Source organism: Nomascus leucogenys, chromosome 8 (assembly GCF_006542625.1).
Source record: "Nomascus leucogenys isolate Asia chromosome 8, Asia_NLE_v1, whole genome shotgun sequence".
Taxonomy (NCBI): domain Eukaryota; kingdom Metazoa; phylum Chordata; class Mammalia; order Primates; family Hylobatidae; genus Nomascus; species Nomascus leucogenys.
In genome coordinates, this window is record NC_044388.1 from 74830918 (window position 1) to 74853442 (window position 22525).

The following is a 22525-nucleotide window of genomic DNA, read 5'->3' on the forward strand; positions in this document are numbered from 1 at the left end:
TCACTATTATAACTCATAATAATTATTGTTAAGTAATACATGAAAAGTTTTAAATTTAAAGCATTCCAATATTTTAAAAGTAAAGGGAACAAAAGGCCAAGTGTCCTTTCATTCACTAACCTCTGATCTTCAGATTAGCATGCATCTTTTTAGAGTTTTTCAGGCATTTACATTAATAGTTATGCAGAAATGCATACCTTTGCTTTTGTTCTTCAATTGAATCTTTAGTATAGTTCTGCAAGTTGTTTTTTGATCACTTAGTGTGTCTCCATTATCTAGGTTATGACAATAAATCAACTCTTTTTACCTGCTGCATTGAATTCCCTCCGAGGGATGAGCCATCATTCCTCTAAGCAGTCTCCTGATGGGTGGCTGGTTGTTGGTTACCTTTTTTATACTTTAAAAATAGTGCTGCAGTGTCATTCTCACAGAGACTTCTCTCTGCACCCATGCAAATACTTTGCTGGACTTGACATCAGGAAGTGGAATTGCTGGGCCAATTGTGCAATTCTAAATTTCACACTTCATGATATTGTATAAGTAAATAAAGTTGCAATGGTTTTGTCCCATGTCTGAGACCAAATAGCTTGTGAATCTTAGAGCCTTTACTTATTGCTTACCCTCTTTGTGTCCCTAACCCTTATATCGTGGGCCTGGCCCCTTTTGGGTGCTCAGTAAATATTTGTTGAAAGACTTTATGAAGGGAAGAAAGAAAAGGTAAGTAAGGCCTGGTCTTATTTGCAGCTCTCTGATCACCAGCCTTAAATGTGGTGGGTTCAGCCCCTGACTGACTTCAGGTTCCCCACCAAGAAGTCTTCCTTAATCCTACCAGGAGTCCACTGGGCCATGAGTTGACCATGGTGATGGCCAAGAGTTGGGGCTTTGAGGAATCCACAGTGTTGGACACCCACAGTGGTGGACCCTGGTGGAACCAGGGAGCCCAGTGAAGAGGGTCCTGCGTGAATCAGAGGGGGATTGTGGTGGGTTGGACTTGGCAGGGGAAGTTTGGGGAAATCATAGGATTCTGAATATTGTTAAACAGTACAGTGAGGATTTTCTGATCGAATAACAGATGTGCATTTCACATAAACATGTTTTTACAGATGATTTTCAGTGTTGGGACTCAAAGGTGAAGACACTGAAGGACAGAAATCTTTGGCAGAGGTAAGATCTTCTTCGGTCACCATACTTGAGTTAGCTCTGGGGAAGTGGAGGTTTCCATTTGGAATTCTATAGCTTCTTCCAGGTCATAGAGTCTGCCCCCCACCTTCCAGTGTCTCCTGATATGCAGCATGAATAAAAATGGCAAGTTTCCTTGCCTTCCTTCTGCTCAACTTTCATGTCTGCCTCCTTTTGCTTCAGCTGCTCATGCCTCACTCAGGTAAGGAACGATTCCATGCTTGTTTCTAAAGCAGACAATTACCTAATTATGTCCTCATAGGACTTTTGACTCCTTCCCATACCTGAAGTCCATCCCAACCTGAAGGTTCACGCGTCACTGAGAGACAAATGGTGCTTCTGTTAAGATCGGTTTCCCCCACTAGTTTCTTTGTATCTCGCCTTCCCTGTCTGAGAAGCACCCTTCCTCTCATGACCCCAACTCCAACACCCTCTGACAGATCCTCCCCCTTGTGCCGACAGCTCAGTTTTCTGTGGTTGGACCCCCTGGGCCTATCCTGGCCATGGTGGGTGAAGATGCTGATCTGCCCTGTCACCTGTTCCCGACAATGAGTGCAGAGACCATGGAGCTGAAGTGGGTGAGTTCCAGCCTAAGGCGGGTGGTGAACGTGTATGCAGATGGAAAGGAAGTGGAAGACAGGCAGAGTGCACCGTATCGAGGGAGAACTTCGATTCTACGGGATGGCATCACTGCAGGGAAGGCTACTCTCCGAATACACAACGTCACAGCCTCTGACAGTGGAAAGTACTTGTGTTATTTCCAAGATGGTGACTTCTATGAAAAAGCCCTGGTGGAGCTGAAGGTTGCAGGTGAGCCTCCAGGTTTTGTTCTGAGAACATTTCTCTGTAGGATCTAGAGCAGATGCAGAGTCCCTCTTCCAAAAGCACTGCAGACCCTCGTGGCTGCTCACTAGCAATTGCCTGCACTGCCTTCCAACTTAGCTTCTCTGAGGCCCTTGAGAAAGACACAGGTTTTCCTTTAGGAAGAATTCCTGCTGTACCCTACATGCTCAAGTAAAGAACTTTCCTCTGGCCACCAGAGATATAAGGGAAGTGAAGGACAAGGGTTAGGAAGCATAAGAAATCATCTCTTCAGTGACTGGTACACAGTCATTCGTGTTTAGTTCTGTACCAGATGGCTTCTGTAGGTACATGCTATTGTGGGCCCTAGAAGACTGGGCTATCAGGACTGTATCTGCTGCCAGTGTTCTCGAGCCAATGACCATAGAATACACCGGTAGTCATGGGAGCTATGTTTCTTACTTGTTGCAGTGAGGAAGAACACATATCATGGGGAGCTGTGGTGGAGTCTCAGTAAGAAGCTGTTAGAGCAGACTTAGTATGTAATTTGGGCTTGTGTTAGGGGATTTGGGAGGAGGGTTTATAGACTTCGGCCTCTGCTCTGGATGAGATGCTGCTAGGAAGTTGTGGGCAGGTTAATTATATGAGTGAGAACTTTAATCAATCTTATGTAGGAAGAAGGAGACCAGGGTGAGACTAAAGCTGTAATTGATGAAGGGGTGGCAATCCCTCATTGCTGATGGGGGATTTTTGGTCATTGCTGTGGTTTGGACAATGTTCATGTTTTTCTCTATGCTCACACATGTGGGGTGGTCTTGTTTTTCCCATGATCCATCATAGTCACAAAGTGCCATCATCTGATGCTGGTGTTCTGTGAAATTGCTTTTGTTCAACAGGAGGACACTGAGTCCTGTTGTCGCTTCCAGATAAGGGGGCTGCTCTTCTCTTTCTTAGTGCCATCCTTTTCCCTGTGGCTTCTGTTTAAGGGTTTGGTCAGTCGAGATCTGTAGCGGATGATGAAGGGAGGGAGAGAAAAGAGAGGTTTGGGTGCTTATTCCCTGGCTTCCTTCCTGCAAGCTACCCTCAGGCTGGCTGCATTGCCTTGCTGAAGGTCACTGCCCCTCTCAAGAAAGTCCTTAATGCGTAAATCTCTCCTTTTATGTCTTCAAAACAGCTCCCTCTCCTCCTCCCTCTGGTAACTGGGGTCGGTGGGAATAGCCCCACTGTTACTGACCCTGGGATACTGCACTCATTCATGTAGCTTTCTCCTCACCAGGACCACACTTTTGTAAGCAGCTCTAAAATGAAATTGTTCTTGAATTATGGAATGTGAGTGTGCCCTGATTCCTTTTGAGACCCTCTCTGATACAGGAGCTCTCAAGAATTTACGCTGATTCATCCTTCCACAGCACTGGGTTCTGATCTTCACATTGACATGAAGGGTTATGAGGATGGAGGGATCCATCTGGAGTGCAGGTCCACCGGCTGGTACCCCCAACCCCAAATACAGTGGAGCAACGACAAGGGAGAGAACATCCCGACTGTGGAAGCGCCTGTGGTTGCAGACGGAGTGGGCCTGTATGCAGTAGCAGCATCTGTGATCATGAGAGGCAGCTCTGGGGAGGGTGTTTCCTGTACCATCAGAAGTTCCCTCCTCGGCCTGGAAAAGACAGCCAGCATTTCCATCGCAGGTCAGTACCTGCTTGGCCTCAGGTTTTCTGAGCTGAGCTGTGGCAGTTGAATGAAGAGGGAGGTGTTAGTGTCTGCAGTCAACCTGGGTCTCTGCACTGAATATAAGGCCCAAAGCACGGACCTGGAGGCTCCTCCTTGCACCAAGGGAGCTTCTCTCCTCCATAAAGCTGTTCATAACACAAACATTTACTGAAAATTTCCTGTCTGCCAGAAGTATAACAGCAATTGGAATTAGGGGATAATTGTTTAGACAAGCTGCGTATGTAAAGTCAAATGACAAAAGGGGAAAACATATATATATATATATATATATATATATATATATATATTTATAAACTCATAGAGAAAGAGCTAATCTTCTTGAGACAGAAGATTTTAAAAACTGAGTAAAAAAATTTTAACAAAGGTCATAAATTATTTAATTTACAGAAAAGGAAATAACCCACAAAAGAGTGTTCATTCTCACTCATTAGAGAAACATACTGAATCATTTTTCACTTACGGTATTGGCAAAAATCAAAACAAACGTCTGTTGGTTGATAACACATGGTTATGGCAGGAATGTAGGAAGGCTGTGACTCCTAGGCATCTGCTGGGATGACTTGTATTTTTGGCGTGCATTAGCATTAGCACAACCTCTATTGGGGGCTATATAACAATATCTATCCAAACTACATCTTTAGTGATCCAAAATTCTACTTCTGGGAATTTATTTGGTAGATAAGCTTGCATTTGTATGAGATGATCCATGTAAAAAGTAATTTTTTATGGCACTGATTATGACTGCACAAGGTTGGGAACTATGCAGATGTTCACTGCTGGGGAACTTTCATGCAATGGATACCACTCAACTGTGAAAGAAAAAAAGAGATAATTCTCTCTATAGTGAAGTGGAAAAACCTCCAAGATTAACTTTGCACAGAAAGAGCAAAATGCAGAGTGGTGTGTATAGAATGCTATCTTTAGTGCAAGTAAGAGGAAAAACAAGAATATATTTTTATTTACATTTTTTTAAGTTAACAAGTAATATCATAACACTCACTAGGTGTCAGGCACTTTATAAGTATTAATTTAATCCTTCTAACTTCAGGAGAAGGGCAGTAGGAACAGAGAGATTAAGTAATTAGTCTAAAGTCACGCTGCAAGTCACCCAAAGGAGCCAGCATTGATACCCAGGGCCTCCAGCTCCAAAGTTCCTCTTCTTAGGCATCATATTAAGCAGACTAATTTGAAGTTAAGAAAGGGAGGGTGGGAGGGAGGACAGGGTGGGAGGGAGGACTGGGTGGATGGGAGACTTGCATCTTTTTAGACATGTATTTTAGAACCATGTACATGTGTTACCTATTAAAAAGTTGAATTAAAAAAATGTGTTTGATATCCTCAAGTCACTCACTTTCCACATGAGAGGCAGACATCTCAAGAGAAGTAATAGTAGCAGCCTCTAGTGGGGGTTTATCAAAGTCTTACCCACTGTCCTCTGAGATTTTAGCATGAGAAAGATTATTTAACCTCATGAGATTGATTCCCTGCTCTGTGACCTGGGGTGAGCAGCTAACACTTGGGGCGCTGCAGTCTGGGGAGGCTGAGTGCACCAGCCCCCATGACCCACAGCCATTGCCTTCACAGACCCCTTCTTCAGGAGTGCCCAGAGCTGGATCACCGCCCTAGCAGGGACCCTGCCTGTCTTGCTGCTGCTTCTCGGGGGAGCCTGTTACTTCCTGTGGCAACAACAGGAGGAAAAAAAGACTCTGTTCATAAAGAAAAAGAGAGAGCAAGAGTTGAGAGAAATGGCATGGAGCACAGTGAAGCAAGAACAAAGCACAAGAGGTAGCTGACCCTGGGAGTTTATCTGAGCCCCTGGCTTACAGACCAAAGCCCAAAGACCTCGTGCCCATCCCCACCCCAGAGCTGAGCTGTTTTTAAGGTTTATTTTTAGAAAACTCCCTCACCTGTAACAGTTCATTATTATTTCTGCTTATTTTCCAGTGAAGCTCCTGGAGGAACTCAGTAAGTTCCCATTCCCCCAGAGACCCAGGCATGTCTTCCCGTCCCTGCTTTATGCGATTTGATGCATCTTCCCTGTTCATTCCATTGCAGGATGGAGAAGTATCCAGTACATGGTTGGTAAGTGGCTCTGACATTTTCTCTGAATTTGAATCTATAACTGTCTGTGCTTGAATAGTTTCCACTCTTAACTCTTTCCCCAAGGTTGGGAAGTGGTCTTAGATCCCTTCGACTAAGGAAAGAAAATAGATGTGCCAATTCCTAGTTATTGCCAAAAAAAAAAAAAAAAAAGAAAAGAAAGGAGAAAAGAAAAAGAGTGTGGCTGATTGGAGTAACACCCAGGAGGAGTGTTTCTTTCTCCCTCTCTTTCTCTCTCTCGACTGGTCTCGAAGAAAAGATGCCTTCAATTTCTCTCTACCAGGGGCCACAGACTCTATAGCCCTGCAAAGCACTGAGGAATATCCAGGGGCACACTTGTAAAGGAAGGGGGAAGAGGTAGATGAAGTGCATTCTCTATGGTAGGAACTTCACTAGTCATTTTACATAAACTATAGGCTCCACAGAAGAAAAAGAATAAAAGATAATAAAGAACAAGAAAATCTGAAAAGAGAGAGGGAGAAAAGTGTGTCTAATAAATAAGAGTGGCTTGAACAGTTGCTCAGTTGGTACCAATTTATTCTAACTGGCTTCAAACACTAGTCCCTGAAATTGCTCATTAAATTTCCCAAATTCTTTTCAGAGTAAGGTACGAAATTAGATTGATATAGAAGGATCTTGCAAACACACACACACACACACACATTTAATTATATATATATATATATATATGTGCATATAGATATGGAGACACCTATGCCCAGGTACAGGTGTATAGATACATTCCAAATAGATCAGCTGAATGCCATCAGGAAGGAACTCTCGCAGTGTCTGCCATGTCACTAGCATTCGACTGATGTTCCTGGATTTGATATTAAGAACGACACAGTAGAAAGAATTGAACCTGCAGAGGAGGGAGATACAGGTGGTAAAAAAAAAAAAAGAAAAAAGATTAGATGGATGTAAAGTTAAGGGAATGGGGCCAAATCAAACATGGCAAGTTCAGGTGATATCTCTACCTTTCTTTCATTGTAGGGGGAGAGAGACATTCAGCCTATAATGGTGAGTGAGCCTGATGCTCTCTGAGTTTGCTGGGACACGTGCCATGAACATTTCAACCTTTTCTCTGCTGTGACCCATTGATGTTCTCATTTGCATGAATCAGATTTAACCCAAAGACTCAATTTCTGTGTTGTGGGGGGTTGATTTCTGCTTTTCTGGAGAATCTGAGAGACTCCTGACCTTACACAACCCCTTACAAAGCCTGGCCATGCAGCCTGTACCCTTCATGACAGAGGGAACAGAGCCCACCATTTTTGAGAAGGTGCCACCACTGATCCATCAGAGCTGTAGAGGAGGGAGGCTGGACCCAGGAAGAGACTCTGAAGCAAAGGAGAGAAAACATGTAGTGAGGGGTGAATGCAGTGGGGAAAAGTACAAGAATACTGACATTTTCCTTATCTGTGTCTCCTTCCTTTCAGAATGGAAAATGGCCCTCTTTAAGCCTGGTGAGTAAATCACTGTATGTTCCCTGGAACAACAACCTGAGGGACTATATTCCTTTTTCCTTTTTATTTCTCCAACTGTTGTGATTTGGGGAAGAAAAGCTCCCATGACTAGGAGAATTTGGGGTAGGTGACATTAAATTCCAATCTGAAAAGTGGGCCCATCTCCAAGACCCTTCCCGCTGAGACCCCAGGGAACCAGGGCGATTAGATCTCTTGCACTTTCTCAAACCTTCCTGGGAAGGAAGACACATAAAGGGTGGAGCTGAGGGGAAGGAGACACACACTGAGTGATACTGCAGGGAGAGTGAGGATGGAAATGCCAAGGAGAGGAGGCAATGCCTGCCCAAAGAACTTAGTCCTTCCCAGACTTCTCATGCCACCTACTGCCAGTGCCTCCTCCGAAAACTTAATGCTTCTGAGCTTTGGCCTCCACATATTTAGGTGATGATTTCAATCTGTGTTTGTGGGGGTTGAGGTGAAGACTGAAGGAATAATAAATATCCATTGGTCAAAAACCTTAAGGAGATGATGAGTTCAAACTGAGTGGTTGAAGAAGGTTTGCGGAAAGGAGGGTTAAGGGTAAGCAACAAGGAAAAGTGCTGTGCCCCCATAGTTCCCAACAGTGCGGAGTTGTCTCCACCCCTATCCTGGGAGGGCTAGAAAGGGGAGGCAGTTACTGGAACCCAGAGAAAGAGGTAGCTCAAAGAGGGGGATTCCTGAGAAGAGTCATCAGGCCTTGTTAGAGCAGCACCAGCTGCTGCTGGCAGGGAGGAAGCAGGAAATTAAACGGTATCTCTCCTTTCTCTTTCTAATCTTCTATCAGGGCCTCCCATTGGCCAAACCCAACAGCAAACCAGAGGACTAGGGAGCCCAGTGGCACTGTGCATAGAGGACAGATTCCTGGGGCCCAGAAGAGGGTGGAGAAAGCTGAAGGGTGGAGAGTGAATCTGGGACATATAAGGCACCACATAGAGCCCAGCACAGAGACGGCCTTGCAGCTATCAGGAAGATCAGGAGCTTCCTTCATGGCCTGCTGTGGGCTGAGTAAATAACATGATTGCCTTCTACAGTGCTAGAGATTCATATGTTTTACCCATTTTCCAGGTGAGGAAATGCTTCAGATGAGGCTCCACTTTGTTAAATAAACTGGATGTATGGAAAAATAGACTGCAGAAAAGGGGAACTCATTTAGCTCATGAGTGGTCGAATGAAGGTTGAAAATTAACCTCTGAGAATAAAGCATTAGTGGGCAGAGTCAATGTGGGGAGGGAAACAAGAAAAACATAGAAAGAGGATCCTTGCTTCTTCCTGAGGCTGCATCAGGATGTTGGGTTAGGCAGATGCTGAGGCAACTCTCATTTCACCCTCTTCTTCCCCTCTCGACACAAGATACCTGGGGCTTTCTCTCCTGAGATCGATGAGAGAGTCACATTTAGGGCAGGCTAGGGATGCCAGGCTCTGGACTCAGGCCTCCTCAGCATGGCCCAGGCCTTGCATGCTGAGGCTCTGAAATCCAGGAAAAATGGTTGACCCCATGGGCACTTCCTCAAACTCTCTGCAGCGGATGTGATTCTGGATCCAAAAACAGCAAACCCCATCCTCCTTGTTTCTGAGGACCAGAGGAGTGTGCAGCGTGCCAAGGAGCCCCAGGATCTGCCAGACAACCCTGAGAGATTTAATTGGCATTATTGTGTTCTCGGCTGTGAGAGCTTCATGTCAGGGAGACATTACTGGGAGGTGGAGGTAGGGGACAGGAAAGAATGGCATATAGGGGTGTGTAGTAAGAATGTGCAGAGAAAAGGTTGGGTCAAAATGACACCTGAGAATGGATTCTGGACTATGGGGCTGACTGATGGGAATAAGTATCGGACTCTAACTGAGCCCAGAACCAACCTGAAACTTCCTAAGCCCCCTAGGAAAGTGGGGGTCTTCCTGGACTATGAGATTGGAGATATCTCATTCTACAATGCTGTGGATGGATCGCATATTCATACTTTCCTGGATGTCTCCTTCTCTGAGCCTCTATACCCTGTTTTCAGAATTTTGACCTTGGAGCCCACTGCCCTGACCATTTGTCCAGTGCCAAAAGAAGAGAGTTCCTCCAATTCTGACCGAGTGCTGATCATTCCCTAGAGACATCAGTGACCCCGGGCTTAGCTAACAAAAGTGGGGAGCCTCAGGCTGAAGTAACTTGTCTCTGCTTCTCCCTGCCCAGCTCAGAGCTGAGGGCCTCCCCCTCCACAGCAACCAATCACAACCATAAAGCTACAGGCACGCACTGAAGCACTTTACTGATACTCATTCAATTATTCATATGACAGTTGTTTGAGTTTGGTACCACCTTATTGTCCCCTTATACAGATAAGGAAACTGGGGTGCAGAAAAGTGAATTGACTTTACAAAGTAGACATGACTAGTTAATAACAGAGCTGGGATCTAAACAGCAATAACTAACATTAATGGAGAACTTAAAATGTTCTGAGTGCTGTGTTATGAGCTTTGGTGGGTGTCACTCCTTTAATCCTCACAACACCCTGTCAGGTAGTCTCATTTGGCAAGTATGGAAGCTGAGGCAGAGCAACATTAAGTAACTTACATAACTCTTGCAGTAATTTCTGCACTTGGGAGATGTTCAGCTTCAGTCCCTGGCCATTTGCCCATTCTTTTCCATCCTGATTCTTCCCGCATAGGAAGAACCCACCTGTAGCCCTGAGGTTCTCCCAGGACGGCTCCAGGGTAAGGGTCATTGCAGGTGGTTGTGGAGTTGACACCCCTATTGACTCCTTCCCAGCTGATTGTCAGAGCCTTAGAACCAGCACTCCTTGGATTAGCTCTGCAGAGTGTCTTGGTTGAGAGAATAACCTCACCGTACCCACATGACACGTGATTTGGAAAAAGACTAGAGGCCATACTTGATAAATCATGGGGAACAGATGTGTGCCCACCCAACAAATGTGTTAAGTGATTGTGCAGCCAGAGCCAGCCTTCCTTCAATCAAGGTTTCCAGGCAGAGCAAATACCCTAGAGCTTCTCTGTGATATAGGAAATTTGGATGGAGGGAGCTAGAAGAAATACAGGGATTTTTTTTTTTTTAAGACGGAGTTTTACTCTGTTGCCAGGCTGGAGTGCAGTGGTGCGATCTCGGCTCCCTGCAACTTCCACCTCCTGGGTTCAAACAATTCTCCTGCCTCAGCCTCCCAAGTACTGGGAATATAGGTGCACGCCACCACACCCAACTAATTTTTGTACTTTTAGTAGAGATGAGGGTTCACTATGTCAGCCAGGATGGTCTCAATCTCTTGACCTCATGATCCACCCACCTCGGTCTCCCAAAGTGCTGGGATTACAGGCTTGAGCCACCGGGTGCCCGGCTTACAGGGATATTTTTAATCCCGTTATGGACTCTGTCTCCAGGAAAGAGGTCTATCCACCCCTGCTCATTGGTGGATGTTAAACCAATATTCCTTTCAACTGCTGCCTGCTAGGGAAAAACTACTCCTCATTATGATCATTATTATTGCTCTCCACTCTATCCCCTCTACCTGGCATGTGCTTGTCAAGTTCTAGTTGTTCAATAAATTTGTTAATAATGCTGACTCTTCAACTTGGCTTTTTCTAGACTCTAATAAGTCTACTCAGCACAGTAGAATAGTCTACACACCCACTGTACTCACCACAGTTTCAGTTTACTTCACTGCAGCGTTTTCACAAAACCTTTATTGTATGTGTTTTCTACTGCTGCTATGATGAATTAGCACAAATTCTTAGACTTAAAGCAACACAAGTTTTTGGTTCACAGTTCTATAGCTCAGAAGTCCAACAGGGATCTCCCCAGGCTAAGATCAATGTGTCTGCATGCTGGATTCTTTTCTGGAGGCTCCAGAGAACAATATGTTTTCTTGTTTATTCAGATTGCTGGCAGAATTCAATTTTTGCAATTACAAGACAGAGGTCCCAGTTGCTTACTGATTTACAGCTGAAGGCTGTTCCCATCTCTAGAAGCTGCTGTTTTTTGGCTCACAGCTCCCTTCTTCAGTCTTCAAAGCAGCAATTATGCATTGAGGACTTGTCAATCTTTGAAGTTTTTCTGGTTCTTTTTCCATTGCATCTCTCTGATTCTTCCGCCTTCTACTTTTGAGAACTCCTGTGATTCAATTAAGTCCACCCAGATAATTTAGAATAATCACTAAATTTTAAGGTCCATAACCTTAATTCTATAAGGTCCATTTTGCCATGTTATATATCATTGTCATATGTTTCACAGTAAACATCACTAGGTGTGTATGGAGGGATGAGCACTATTGAAGCTACCACTTATTTGGGAAATCATCCCAGGAAATACAAGTGCAGAAATAGTGAATTACAGAAAGGGGAAAGCCAGTTGTGTGAGGAATGGCATAAAGAGTTCATTAATGAGTCACCATATGGACAACTAGGCTTATGCCACCCAGGAACTGTAAGAAACTATATGAAATTGTGGAATATATGTCAGAATCTTCCTAAGGGCTGTGGACCCTTGTACATTTATCAACACCTGCCATCCTCTTTTGCTTAAATTGGTTGAAGGTTGCCCCTGGGAATGTTAGTTCTGCTGTACTTCAAGGTTGGGTTGTGCATCTGCAAAAAAAAAAAGCAAATATCACTGGTGTTAGAGAAAGTGGACGAGGAGAGACAGAAATAACTGAGGTCAGACGTTGTTATCCTTGAAGGAAACTGTGTTCCTCCACTATTGGCAAATTGTAATAGGCCAAGAGAATATGGAATAGGGCATCAACAGCATCTCTTCTAAGGGCTCTGCCTCTGAGAATACAGTGAATGCCTTTCAAGGTCCCTCTGCCCTCCCTGCACCACATTCATTTAGCATTAGTGACCTCTTGTATTCCAATACATGTCCGTATAGCATGGCCCTGCAGCCTCACCACATGGACTGGGTCTGGGATGGACACCTGACCCAGGCTAGGGCAGGGGACCTTCAAGTGACATGTGACTAGCTACACCTGTAGCAGGTGTGCATGGGAGTTGTCAGAAGAACTCTTCCACTCACATTATGGTCCAAAAGAGGAGAAGAAGTTGAACTGCGGAAACAGAAGACCAAAGCACATGTGCAGAGAGGAAACTTGAAGATGGAAGGAGTTTGGGCAATTTTCTCATCTTTTTTTCCCTTAGGGTCCCAGTATCATTCTAGTATGTTCTGGGAAATTTTTTGTTTTTGAGACAAGGTAAATGTATTGACTAATACTGTTGAAGTATGGAAAATTAGCAACTTGCACAACCATTGCACTATGCTCATTGATTCTGTGAGTCAGGAATCTGGAATATGAAAGGGGCAAAGTAGGAATAGTTTTTCTCTTCACCAAAAAGTCTGGGCCTCCCCTGGAAGGACTCTGTAGCTAGAGGTGACTCAAAAAAAGAGACATGTCCAAATTGCCATCAAAAATTGAAACTCATTTGCAAAGCAAAAAGGGATCAGTGTTCAGTCTGGGTCCTGGTTTTACCAGGGGTACCATGTACACCAGATCCACAGAGAATCTTGCTGAAGTGACCCTTCCTCTGTGCTTATCCCTCCCATGACAGGGAATGATTGTGTCAGGCTGTCACTATCTAATCTGGCACACTCCAGTAGAACCTGGTGTATTAGCCTGTTTTCACACTACTATGAATAACTGCCCGAGACTGAGTAATTTATAAAGGAAAGAGATATGATTGACTCACAGTTCTGCCTGGCTGGGGAGGCCTTAGGAAACTTACAATAATGGTGACAGGGTAAGCAAACATGTCCTTCTTCACATGATGGAAGGGTGAGTGCTGAGCAAAAGAGGGAAAAGCCCCTTATAAAACCATCAGATCTTGTGAGAACTCACTATCACAAGAAGAGCAAGGAGGTAACCACTGCCAAGATCCCCACCCCACGACACCTCACACTGGTTCCCTCCCATGACATGTGAGCATTATGGGACCTACCATTCAAGATGAGATTTGGGTGGGGATACAGCCAAACCATATCATTCCACCCCTGGCCCCTCCCAAGTCTCATGTCCTCACATTTCAAAACACAATCATGCCTTTCCAACAGTCCCCCAAAATCTTAATTCCTTCTAGCATTAACCCGAAGTCCAAGCCCAAAGTCTCATCTGAGGTAAGGCAAGTTCCTTTCCCTTATGAACCTGAAAAATCAAAAGCAGGTTAGTTACTTCATAGATAAAATGTGGGTGCAGGCATTGGGTAAATACACCCATTCCAAATGGGAGAAACTGGCCAAAACAAAAGGGCTATAGGCCCCATACAAGATCAAAATCCAGTAGGACAGTCATTAAACTTTAAATACCCAAAATAATGTATTTTGACTCCATGTCTCATATCCAGGTCACACTGAGGCAAGAGGTAGGCTCCCACAGCCTTGGGCAGCTCCATCCCTGTGGCTTTGCAGGATACAGCCCCCCTCCCAGCTGCTTTCACAGGCTGGCATTGAGTGTCTGCTGCTTTTCCAGGTGCAAAGTACAAGCTGTCAGTGGATTACCATTCTGGAATCTGGAGGATGATGGCCCTCTTTTCATAGCTCCACTAGGCAGTGCCGCAGTGGGGCCTCTGTGTGGGGGCTCTAACCCCACATTTCTGTTCCAAACTGCCCTCGCAGAGGTTCTCCATGAGGGCTCTGCCCCTGCAGCAAACTTCTGCCTGGACATCCAGATGTTTCCATACACCGTCTGAAATCTTGGCAGAGGTTCCCAAACGTCAATTCTTGACTTCTGTGCACCTGCAGACGCAACACTATGTGAAAGCCACCAAGGCTTGGGGCTTGTACCCTCAGAAGCAACAGTCTGAGCTATACATTGGCCTCTCTTAGCCATAGCTGGAGCTGAATCAACTGGAACTGAGGGCACCAAATCCCTAGGCTGTACACAGCATTGGGGGACCCTGGCCGCAGCCTAGGAAACCATTTTTTTCTCCCAGACCTCTGGATCTGTGATGGAAGGGTCTAGCAGGAAAACCTCTGACAGGCCCTAGGGGCATTTTCCCCATAGCCTTGGTGATTAACATTTGATTCCTTGTTACTTATGCAAATTTCTGCAGCCAGCTTGCCTTTCTCCTCAGAAAATGGATTTTTCTTTTTTGTCAAATCATCAGGCTGCAAATTTTTCAAATTTTTATGTTCTGCTTCCTCCACCACGGTGAAGCCATTGCTAGTGTATTATTTGCAAAGTTTTGAATTGAAGTGAAAGGGAATTGTAGGCTTCCAGGCGAAGCATTTAGACATTTGAGGGGAATATTGACAATATTTGCCACTTAGAAATTTCTTTTACCAGATACCCTAAATCATCACTCTGAAGTTCAAAGTTCCACAGAACTCTAGGGCAGGGACAAATGCCACCAGTCTTTTGTGCATAGCAAGAGTGACCTTTACTCTCCATTTCCCAACAAGTCCCTCATCTCTATCTGAGACTACCTCAGCCTAGACTTCATTGTCCATATCACTATCAGCATTTTGGTTAAAGCCATTCAACAAGTCTCTAGGAATTTCCAAACTTTCTCACATTTTCCTGTCTTCTTCTGAGCCCTCCAAACTGTTCCAGCCTCTGCCTGTTACCCGTTTCAAAGTCACTTCCACATTTTCGGGTATCCTTATTTATCAGTTACTAGTGGATTCCCAATCATTAAATCCGTTATACATTTCTATTTTCCCCTCCCACCGCCATGCTATTTTTTTTTTTTTTTTTTTTTTTTAGAGAGAGAGATAGGATCTTGCTCTGTCACCCAGGCTAGAGGTCAGTGATGTGATCATAGCTGAGTGCAGCCTTGATCTCCTGGGCTCAAGTGATCCTCCTGCCTTAGCATCCCATAGTGCTGGGATTGTAGCTGTGAGACACTGGGCCTTGCTTGTCTTTATACACTTCTGTCCTTTCTTTATGGACAACCCTGAGTTCTTCATAGACCTGCCTGAGTAGGTGTTCCTGCCTATGTGGCGTCTGCCTCATCAATCCCTAGGGCCCTCTTCTTGGTCTTTCCCTACTCCTAGGGAGATATTTCTCAGAATTCTTGCTCCACTTGCTCCAGAACTGCTGAAATTCCTTAGGCTTTGGTCCTGGGCTCTCATTTCACACCACATATACTCAGATGGTCCAATCCATTTTCAGAGGTCTATCCCATAAGCAGACCCCCACTGGCACCTGTATTTCTGTCTCCAGCCCCACGCATTCCCTGAACTCAGTGCCCACTAGGCATCTCACAATGTGTGTATCCAAAATAAAATTCCCATCAACTCTGCCTACCCATCATTATCTGAATGAGTGATACCACCTAAGAGTCATTTTAGCCTTCTCTTGTTCTCTCTTAACCCACCACATCCGACTGATAGCCAAGCCCTGCTATTTGTACTTCCTTTCAATAGTCCAGCTTAGTGGTTTGATCACAGACTCTGGAGCGAGACAGCCTGGGCTCAAGGCCCAGCTCAGAAAGAAACTACTCATGTGACCTTGGGGAGTCATTTAACCTCCCTGGACCTCAGCTTTTACATGTATAGAATGTGGGAAATCAGGTACCTCTTAGTGTTGTTGTGAATCTTGTTAATACGTGTAAATCTCTAAGCACAATACCAGCATTGTAGCAGGTTCTGTGTAAGTATTTCCTAGTATTAATGTGAGTAATCAATCAAGTCTCCTCTCCTCCATCGCCAAGCTGCCATCATTTCTTGCCTAGAGTGTCACAGTAGCTTCCTTTCTGGTCTCCCTATCTCCTAACGTGTTGCCCACCAGATGAGGACGGGATATATTGTGCAACCCCAGCAGGCATCATCCCATGGAATACAATGTAAAAGGTGCCCCCTACCTCCCATCTTCCCTGGCACCTGCCCCACTGCTATTTTCAGTGTACACATTTTCTCACATCATACTTTTCAGAGATTTTCCCTTTACCTTCAAACTAAAACTCCAACTCACAGCAGGCAACTGTTGATGTTGTCTCCAGCGGAGGTGGATTTAGGAGTCATCAATGCAGGGATCAGAATTAAGCCTTTCAGAATGGAAGACAATGAAATTCATTTAAGGTTAATATATGCAGGTGCTGTGCTAACTCTTCCTTAAATAACTTATGGACCAGGTCTCATTTCCACCCTACAGACGAAGAAACAGAAACATTGAGTAATTAGTTAACCAGCTTTGGGTTCCAGGGCTAATGAGTTGTGCATGACAACAGATGAAGATAGAAAAAAAAAAAGCCTAGAGACAGTAGACAGTAAGCCAGTCTGCCTGGGACATGCTGACAGATATCTAGATGTAGCATAAAGAAAATTGGTGTTAATGGGAGGTCCTAATGGCAGCAAGAGGTGAGATAACCATGAGAAATGGACATTTCTTGATGAGACTAACTCGATAAAGGAGACAAATCTCTGGGCATTTTGCCACACCTACTGCATGCAGGACACTGCACTAGATCTTATAAAAGACAAAGAGAAGATAGAATCAAGTGCCTAGGTCTTGAAGGAGGGCTGAGTGCACTTTTCATTTAGCATACATTCTTGTGACTTACTTTTTTATCATACACTGTTGTAAGCAAACTGCATGTGTTGTGTCATTCCATGCTCACAGCAACAACTCTTAAAAGTCAAGTACTATTACTGTCATTATTTTACAGGTAGGGAAACTGGGGCACAGAGAAGTTAGGGAACTGACCAAAGGTCACACAGGCCACCTGGCTTCAGAATTAGTGCTCTTATCCACTCTACTATGCAACCTCTCCTCACTAGTTTTGAACTTCAGTGGCTGAGACCTACTACATGGTAGGTTCTCAATAAAAATTTGTTGAATCACTGAAATACTTCTGCCCCAGTTCACATCCATTTCTTTCCCAAGACTTCTTTCTCAGAGTTCAGTATAAAGGACTGCATGAGAAATGGACCCAGGGCCTCATACTTTGGAAACTACAAAGTTCAACGATACAAAGTATTGGTCCCAGAAACTCCTAATCTGAAGCTTAGCACCTCACCTGCTGTGTCAAAATGACTTGGATCTTTCAGGCAAGGGTGGGGTGATCGTTCTTACTGATATAATTTCAAGCAGTGCAGCTTCTGATAGACTGTGAATTTAAAAATGAGCAAATGGGCCGGGCTCAGTGGCTCATGCCTGCAATCCCAGCACTTTGGGAGGCCGAAGCAGGCGGATCACCTGAGGTCAGGAGTTTGAGATCAGCCTGGGCAACACGGTGAAACCCTGTCTCTACTAAAAATACAAAATTAGCCAGGCGTGGTGGCACATGCCTGTAATCCCAGCTACTCAGGAGGCTGAGGCAGGAGAATCACTTGAATCTTTGGAGGCAGAGGATGCGGTGAGCCGAGATCGCACCATTGCACTCCAGCCGGGGCAACAAGAATAAATCTCCGTCTCACCAAAAAAAAAATAAAATGAAATGAAAATGAGCAAATGAACATTTAAATAAATAAGTATGATGGATGAATAGGGAATTAACAGTGGTATGGATTATAATAAAGTAAGAAAGTTTCGTAAAATATTAAGTATATCACTATAATCTACATGGTAGGCATATTGGTATTCACCAAAAATTCTTTCACCTTTGCTTTATGTTTTAGAAGTGTTATGATAAACTATTGGTAAGGAAAAGGGGGAGGGAAAAATTGTGGAATTCTGTTGGTAACAGAGACCAGAAATACCATTGGCTTAAACAAAACAAGGGTTTTCTTGTTTTTTCTTGATGTTGTTGTTTGTTTTCATGTAAAATGAATTTAGATGGCGGTAGTCCAGGGCTGACCTGGCAGCTCAGAGATGTCATTCATGCCCCAGCCTGCTTCTGACTTCATTCTCTGCTGTCTCTGCATGTGGCTTTCAACCTCAAGGTTGCCTCATGGTTCTAGGAGGGCTGCCGCACCTCTAGTTCAAAAGTCTACATCCAAGGCAAGAGGAAGAAGGAAGTACGGAGAGTGTGCACTCACACTCCCAGCTATCTTGGCCTCCATTCTGAAGGATCTCTGGGAGATGCACAAGCCCACAACTTTACCTACAAACTATTGATTCCAACTTAGTCCCTTGCTCTCTGGTATCTATGAGATAGCAGAGCCTGTTGCAGTACCCAAGAAAATTAGGCTTGATCACCAAGAAGAAAGGGGGACTGCATGATGCAGAAGGGACCAGCCATCTCAACCAGATACTGCACAGCCTAAATTCAAACTGTTACAATATAATCAAATTTCATCAACCCCAGTCACATCTTAATCTTAGGAGTTTTGGTCACTGACTTGCAAATCCAAAAAGTGTGTTTTAAGGTCCTAGGCCACAGGAAGAACCAGTTTGTCCCACAGACCTCTTACAGAGATGGTATTCGTGGTCTATGTAGAGTCCAGCTTCAGATAATATGTACTCCACTGGCAGCACGAGAAATAAATACACAGGAAAATACAATATAGCACAAACCAGGAACTGAGGGCGAATGAAGATGCTCAGAAACACCTGCACTAAAAGTTTCCTGAAAAAGCTAAAAAATGTCAAGCAGCAAGCACTGCCTCTGGAAGCCAGAAACATTATATTATTTGATAACAGATCCTAAGTCTGGATGCTGGAAGTGCTTAAAAAATGTGCATTGTGTCTGGCTTTCTTTCCATGTATATACATTTATTTGAAAATCTCCTCCTCCTTCAGGTACCCATATTCATGCAAGCAAATGTTAGCAAACTGCCACAGTAGCATTTTAATTAGTGCACATCTTTCTGTCTTCACCACATTATAATCTTTTCTCATTTTGCTCTGCTGATATTTCTATTCTGATAAAAGACAAGTAAATTCATAGAAATACTTATATACATGGACACGCAAGAATGATTCAAATAGATAAACACAGAAACACAAACACTAAGGGAGGTAGGGCTGGAATTTTTCTGCAACGTGTACAGTTCAATGTACTTTCAGTTTTCATTTCAACCCTCCTCAGTGGTTTCTTCCCAGCAACTGATGAGAAACATCACCTCTGAGCCAATCAAAAAACTAATTCTTCCAAAGAGAGATTGTTATTATTCCTCACAATAGCCAGAGAGCCTCTGCTTTCTTTTTCCTTTCTTCGGAATGAGAGACTCAACCATAATAGAAAGAATGGAGAACTATTAACCACCTTTCTTCAGTGGGCTGTGATTTTCAGAGGGGAATACTAAGAAGTAAGTGGGGAATGTTGATTAGAGCCTGGGCTACAATGCCTGGGAGGACAGGAGCTGAATCGCTGAGAGTGGTGAGTGGGCATGCAGGGAGAGTACTTGCCCAGGGAAAGGGGTGCAGTGCCTCTGTGTGTGTGTGTGTGTGTGTGTGTGTGTGTGCATGTGTGTGCATGGGCACCCACACACACATGTGGGCACATGGGGAAGAGGCAAGTAGTGCAAAGAATAAAGACCTGCAGATGTCGGGATTTGGTGGAAGGAAAGGGAGACAACATAAATGAAGAAATATTCCAACTGCATGTTCTTAAGAACTTATTGTAGTCAGAAAAGGGCAAAGAAGTCTCTAAAATCTGTTTTGGCCAACACAAGCCATCTATTCTAAGCGATTCTAGAAACAGATGTGCCTTATAGATTCATATGTAAATTTGTTCATTACAGAAATACTTGTAATATAGAAAAATCTGAACCAGCATACACATACAACAGGCAGGGGGTAGACAAACAGTGCATGGTTCTATCATAAAAGATATTTCCATGCAGCTTTTAGGAATCATGTTTTTAATGAAGGGCAATTATTTCTCATTTTAACAGCATTAGATCCATACATTAAACCTTGTTTTGTATGTTTTAGGTATAGTATCTGTTTTTCCTTCCATTAATCATTTCCTCATAACACAATATAGGTGTTTCAATGGACACAATCTATTTCATTGTGTGAATATATAATTATTTTGTGATGCTTTACTAATTTTGGCTATTTCAATTATCTACATTTGGCTACTGTATAGATTTTATTATATTTAACAGCCTCAGACATAAATTTTTGTCTTAATTTCTGACTTTTTTTTTTTTTGCTTCAACAATAATTCCTATAAGTGGAACTTTTGAGTAAAGCATACAACTTCTTTTTTTTTTAATAGCATTTCCTTGGTAGAGCATGTAACTTTTTAAAGATGCTTGCTGTATATATGACCAAAATGCTTCGAGAAATATTTATATTTCTACTACCAAAGTATATGATTACTACTACAGAGTTTTAATTTTATTGATTGACTAATTTGTAGAAATGGGGGTCTCATTATGTTGCCCAGGCTGGTTTAAACCCCTGGGCTCAAGGAATCCTCCCACCTTGACCATCCAAATTGCTAAGATTACAGGCATGAGCCACTAAACTTTTATTCCTTTATGCTTTTCTTCATTTGCAATATTGACTATAATCAGGAAGAAAAATATAAACATCCTTTAAAAAGAATGAAAACATATGTCTCACTCTAAGCAGAGCAGAGAAATTGTTAACTTTGAAACCAATGATAATAAAAATGATACCCCTTCTAAAGCAACATAAAGAGCAGTTTTGAGGAACAGAAGATGTGAAATGCAATATTATTTTGGGTCGGTGCAAGATCCAGGCGAGGGTGGAGGATGGCTGGCTGCACAGACCTCTGTTCTGGTGCTTCCTCTTCATCCCTCCCCACCTCCCTCTGCAGACCTTGTTCTCAGAGGCCATTCCCAGACTCAGGTAGCTACAGCAGTGGGTGTCGTGGCTGCAGGCCTCATGCTCCTTTGCTTTGGAAGAAACTGTTGAGGAGTTAGTATTTACTGAGCAGCTTATATGTTCCAGTCAGTATTATCACTCATAATAATTACTGTTAAGTAATACATGAAAAATTTTAAATTTAAAGCATTTCAATATTTTAAAAGTAAAGGGAGCAAAAGGCCAAAGTTTTCTTTTGCTCACTTAACCTCTGATCTTCAGTTTAGCATGCATCTTTTTAGACTTTTTCAGGCGTTTACACCTATAAATATGCAGAAATATATAGCTTTGTTTTTGTTTTCCAATTGAATCATTAGTATAGTTCTGCAACGTGCTTTTTGACCGCTTAGTGTATCACCATTATCTACATTCATGACAATAAATCAACTCTTTTTACCTGCTTCATTGAATTCCCTCTGAGGGATGAGCCGTCGCTCCTCTAAGCAGTCTCCTGTTGGGTGGTTGGTTCAGTTGGTAACCACTTTTATACTTTAAAAATAGTGCTGCAGTGTCATTCTCACAGAGGCTTCTCTCTGCACTCATGCAAGTACTTTCCTAGACTAGTCATCAGAAAGTGGAATTGCTGGACCCAATTGTGCACATTCTAAATTTCACACTTCATGATATTGTATGAATCAATAAAGTTCCAATGGTTTTGTCCCATGAACAAGATCACACAGCTTACGAATCTTAGAGTCTTTACCTATTGCTTACCTTCTTTATGTCCTTAACACTAATATAGTAGGCCTCACCCACTGTGGGTGCTCAGTAAATATTTGTTGAATGCCTTTATGAAGGGAAGAAAGAAAAGATGGGTAAGGCCTGGTCTTATTCAAAGCTCTCCTAATCAAAATCTTTGTGATTAAGCATGGTGGGTTCAGCCCCTGACTGACGTCAGAGCCTCTGCCAGGCAGTCTGCCTGGATCCCACCAGGAGCCACCAGGCCATAAGTTGACCGTGGTAATGGCCAAGAGTTTGACACTTGAGGAGTCCACAGTGTTGGACACCCACAGAGCTGAACGAGGGTGGAACCAGGGAATCCAGTGAAGAGGGTCCTTCATGAATCAGAGGGGGATGATGGAAGCTTGGACCTGGCAAGGGAAGTGTGGGGAAATGATAGGATTCTGAATATTTTAATATTTGAATGCAGTAGAGTCAGAGATTTCCTGATCAGATAACAGATATTATTTTTACAGATGGTTTTCCATACTGGAACTCAAAGGTAAAGACACTCAAGGACAGACATTTTTGGCAGAGGTAAGATCTTCTTTGGTCACCATACTTGAGTTAGCCCGGGGAAGTGGACATTTCCATGCAGAATCCTAAAGCTTCTTCCAGGCCATAGTGTCTGTCCCACACCTTCTGGTGTCTCTTGATATGCAGCATAGATGAAAATGGCAAGTTCCCTGGCCTTCCTTCTGCTCAACTTTCATGTCTCCCTCTTCTTGGTCCAGCTGCTCACTCCTTGCTCAGGTAGGGAATGATTCCACGATTCCACACTTAATTTTCTGAAGCAGACAATTATCTCAATTACCTACTTAAGCAGACAATTACCTAAATGCC

At 43.5% G+C, this 22525-nt stretch overlaps 1 protein-coding gene and 1 long non-coding RNA gene across 2 annotated transcripts; both read left to right on the plus strand.

The window, feature by feature from the left end:
• The first annotated feature begins 1297 nt into the window (after nucleotides 1-1297).
• Nucleotides 1298-10876, plus strand: LOC100602064 (butyrophilin subfamily 3 member A1-like). The gene is given in 11 exon segments (XM_030817428.1): nucleotides 1298-1381; nucleotides 1642-1989; nucleotides 3390-3671; nucleotides 5299-5499; nucleotides 5659-5679; nucleotides 5770-5796; nucleotides 6808-6834; nucleotides 7254-7280; nucleotides 8842-9396; nucleotides 9399-9547; nucleotides 9549-10876. Coding segments are annotated over 11 exon segments (1743 nt in total). The 5' UTR covers nucleotides 1298-1302; the 3' UTR covers nucleotides 9576-10876.
• An 8378-nt stretch (nucleotides 10877-19254) lies between these two features.
• On the plus strand, nucleotides 19255-22435 carry LOC115836358. Its single transcript, XR_004031378.1, has 3 exons — nucleotides 19255-19431; nucleotides 22159-22219; nucleotides 22346-22435. It is a non-coding gene; the product is annotated as an uncharacterized LOC115836358 (long non-coding RNA).
• The last annotated feature ends 90 nt before the right edge of the window (nucleotides 22436-22525 follow it).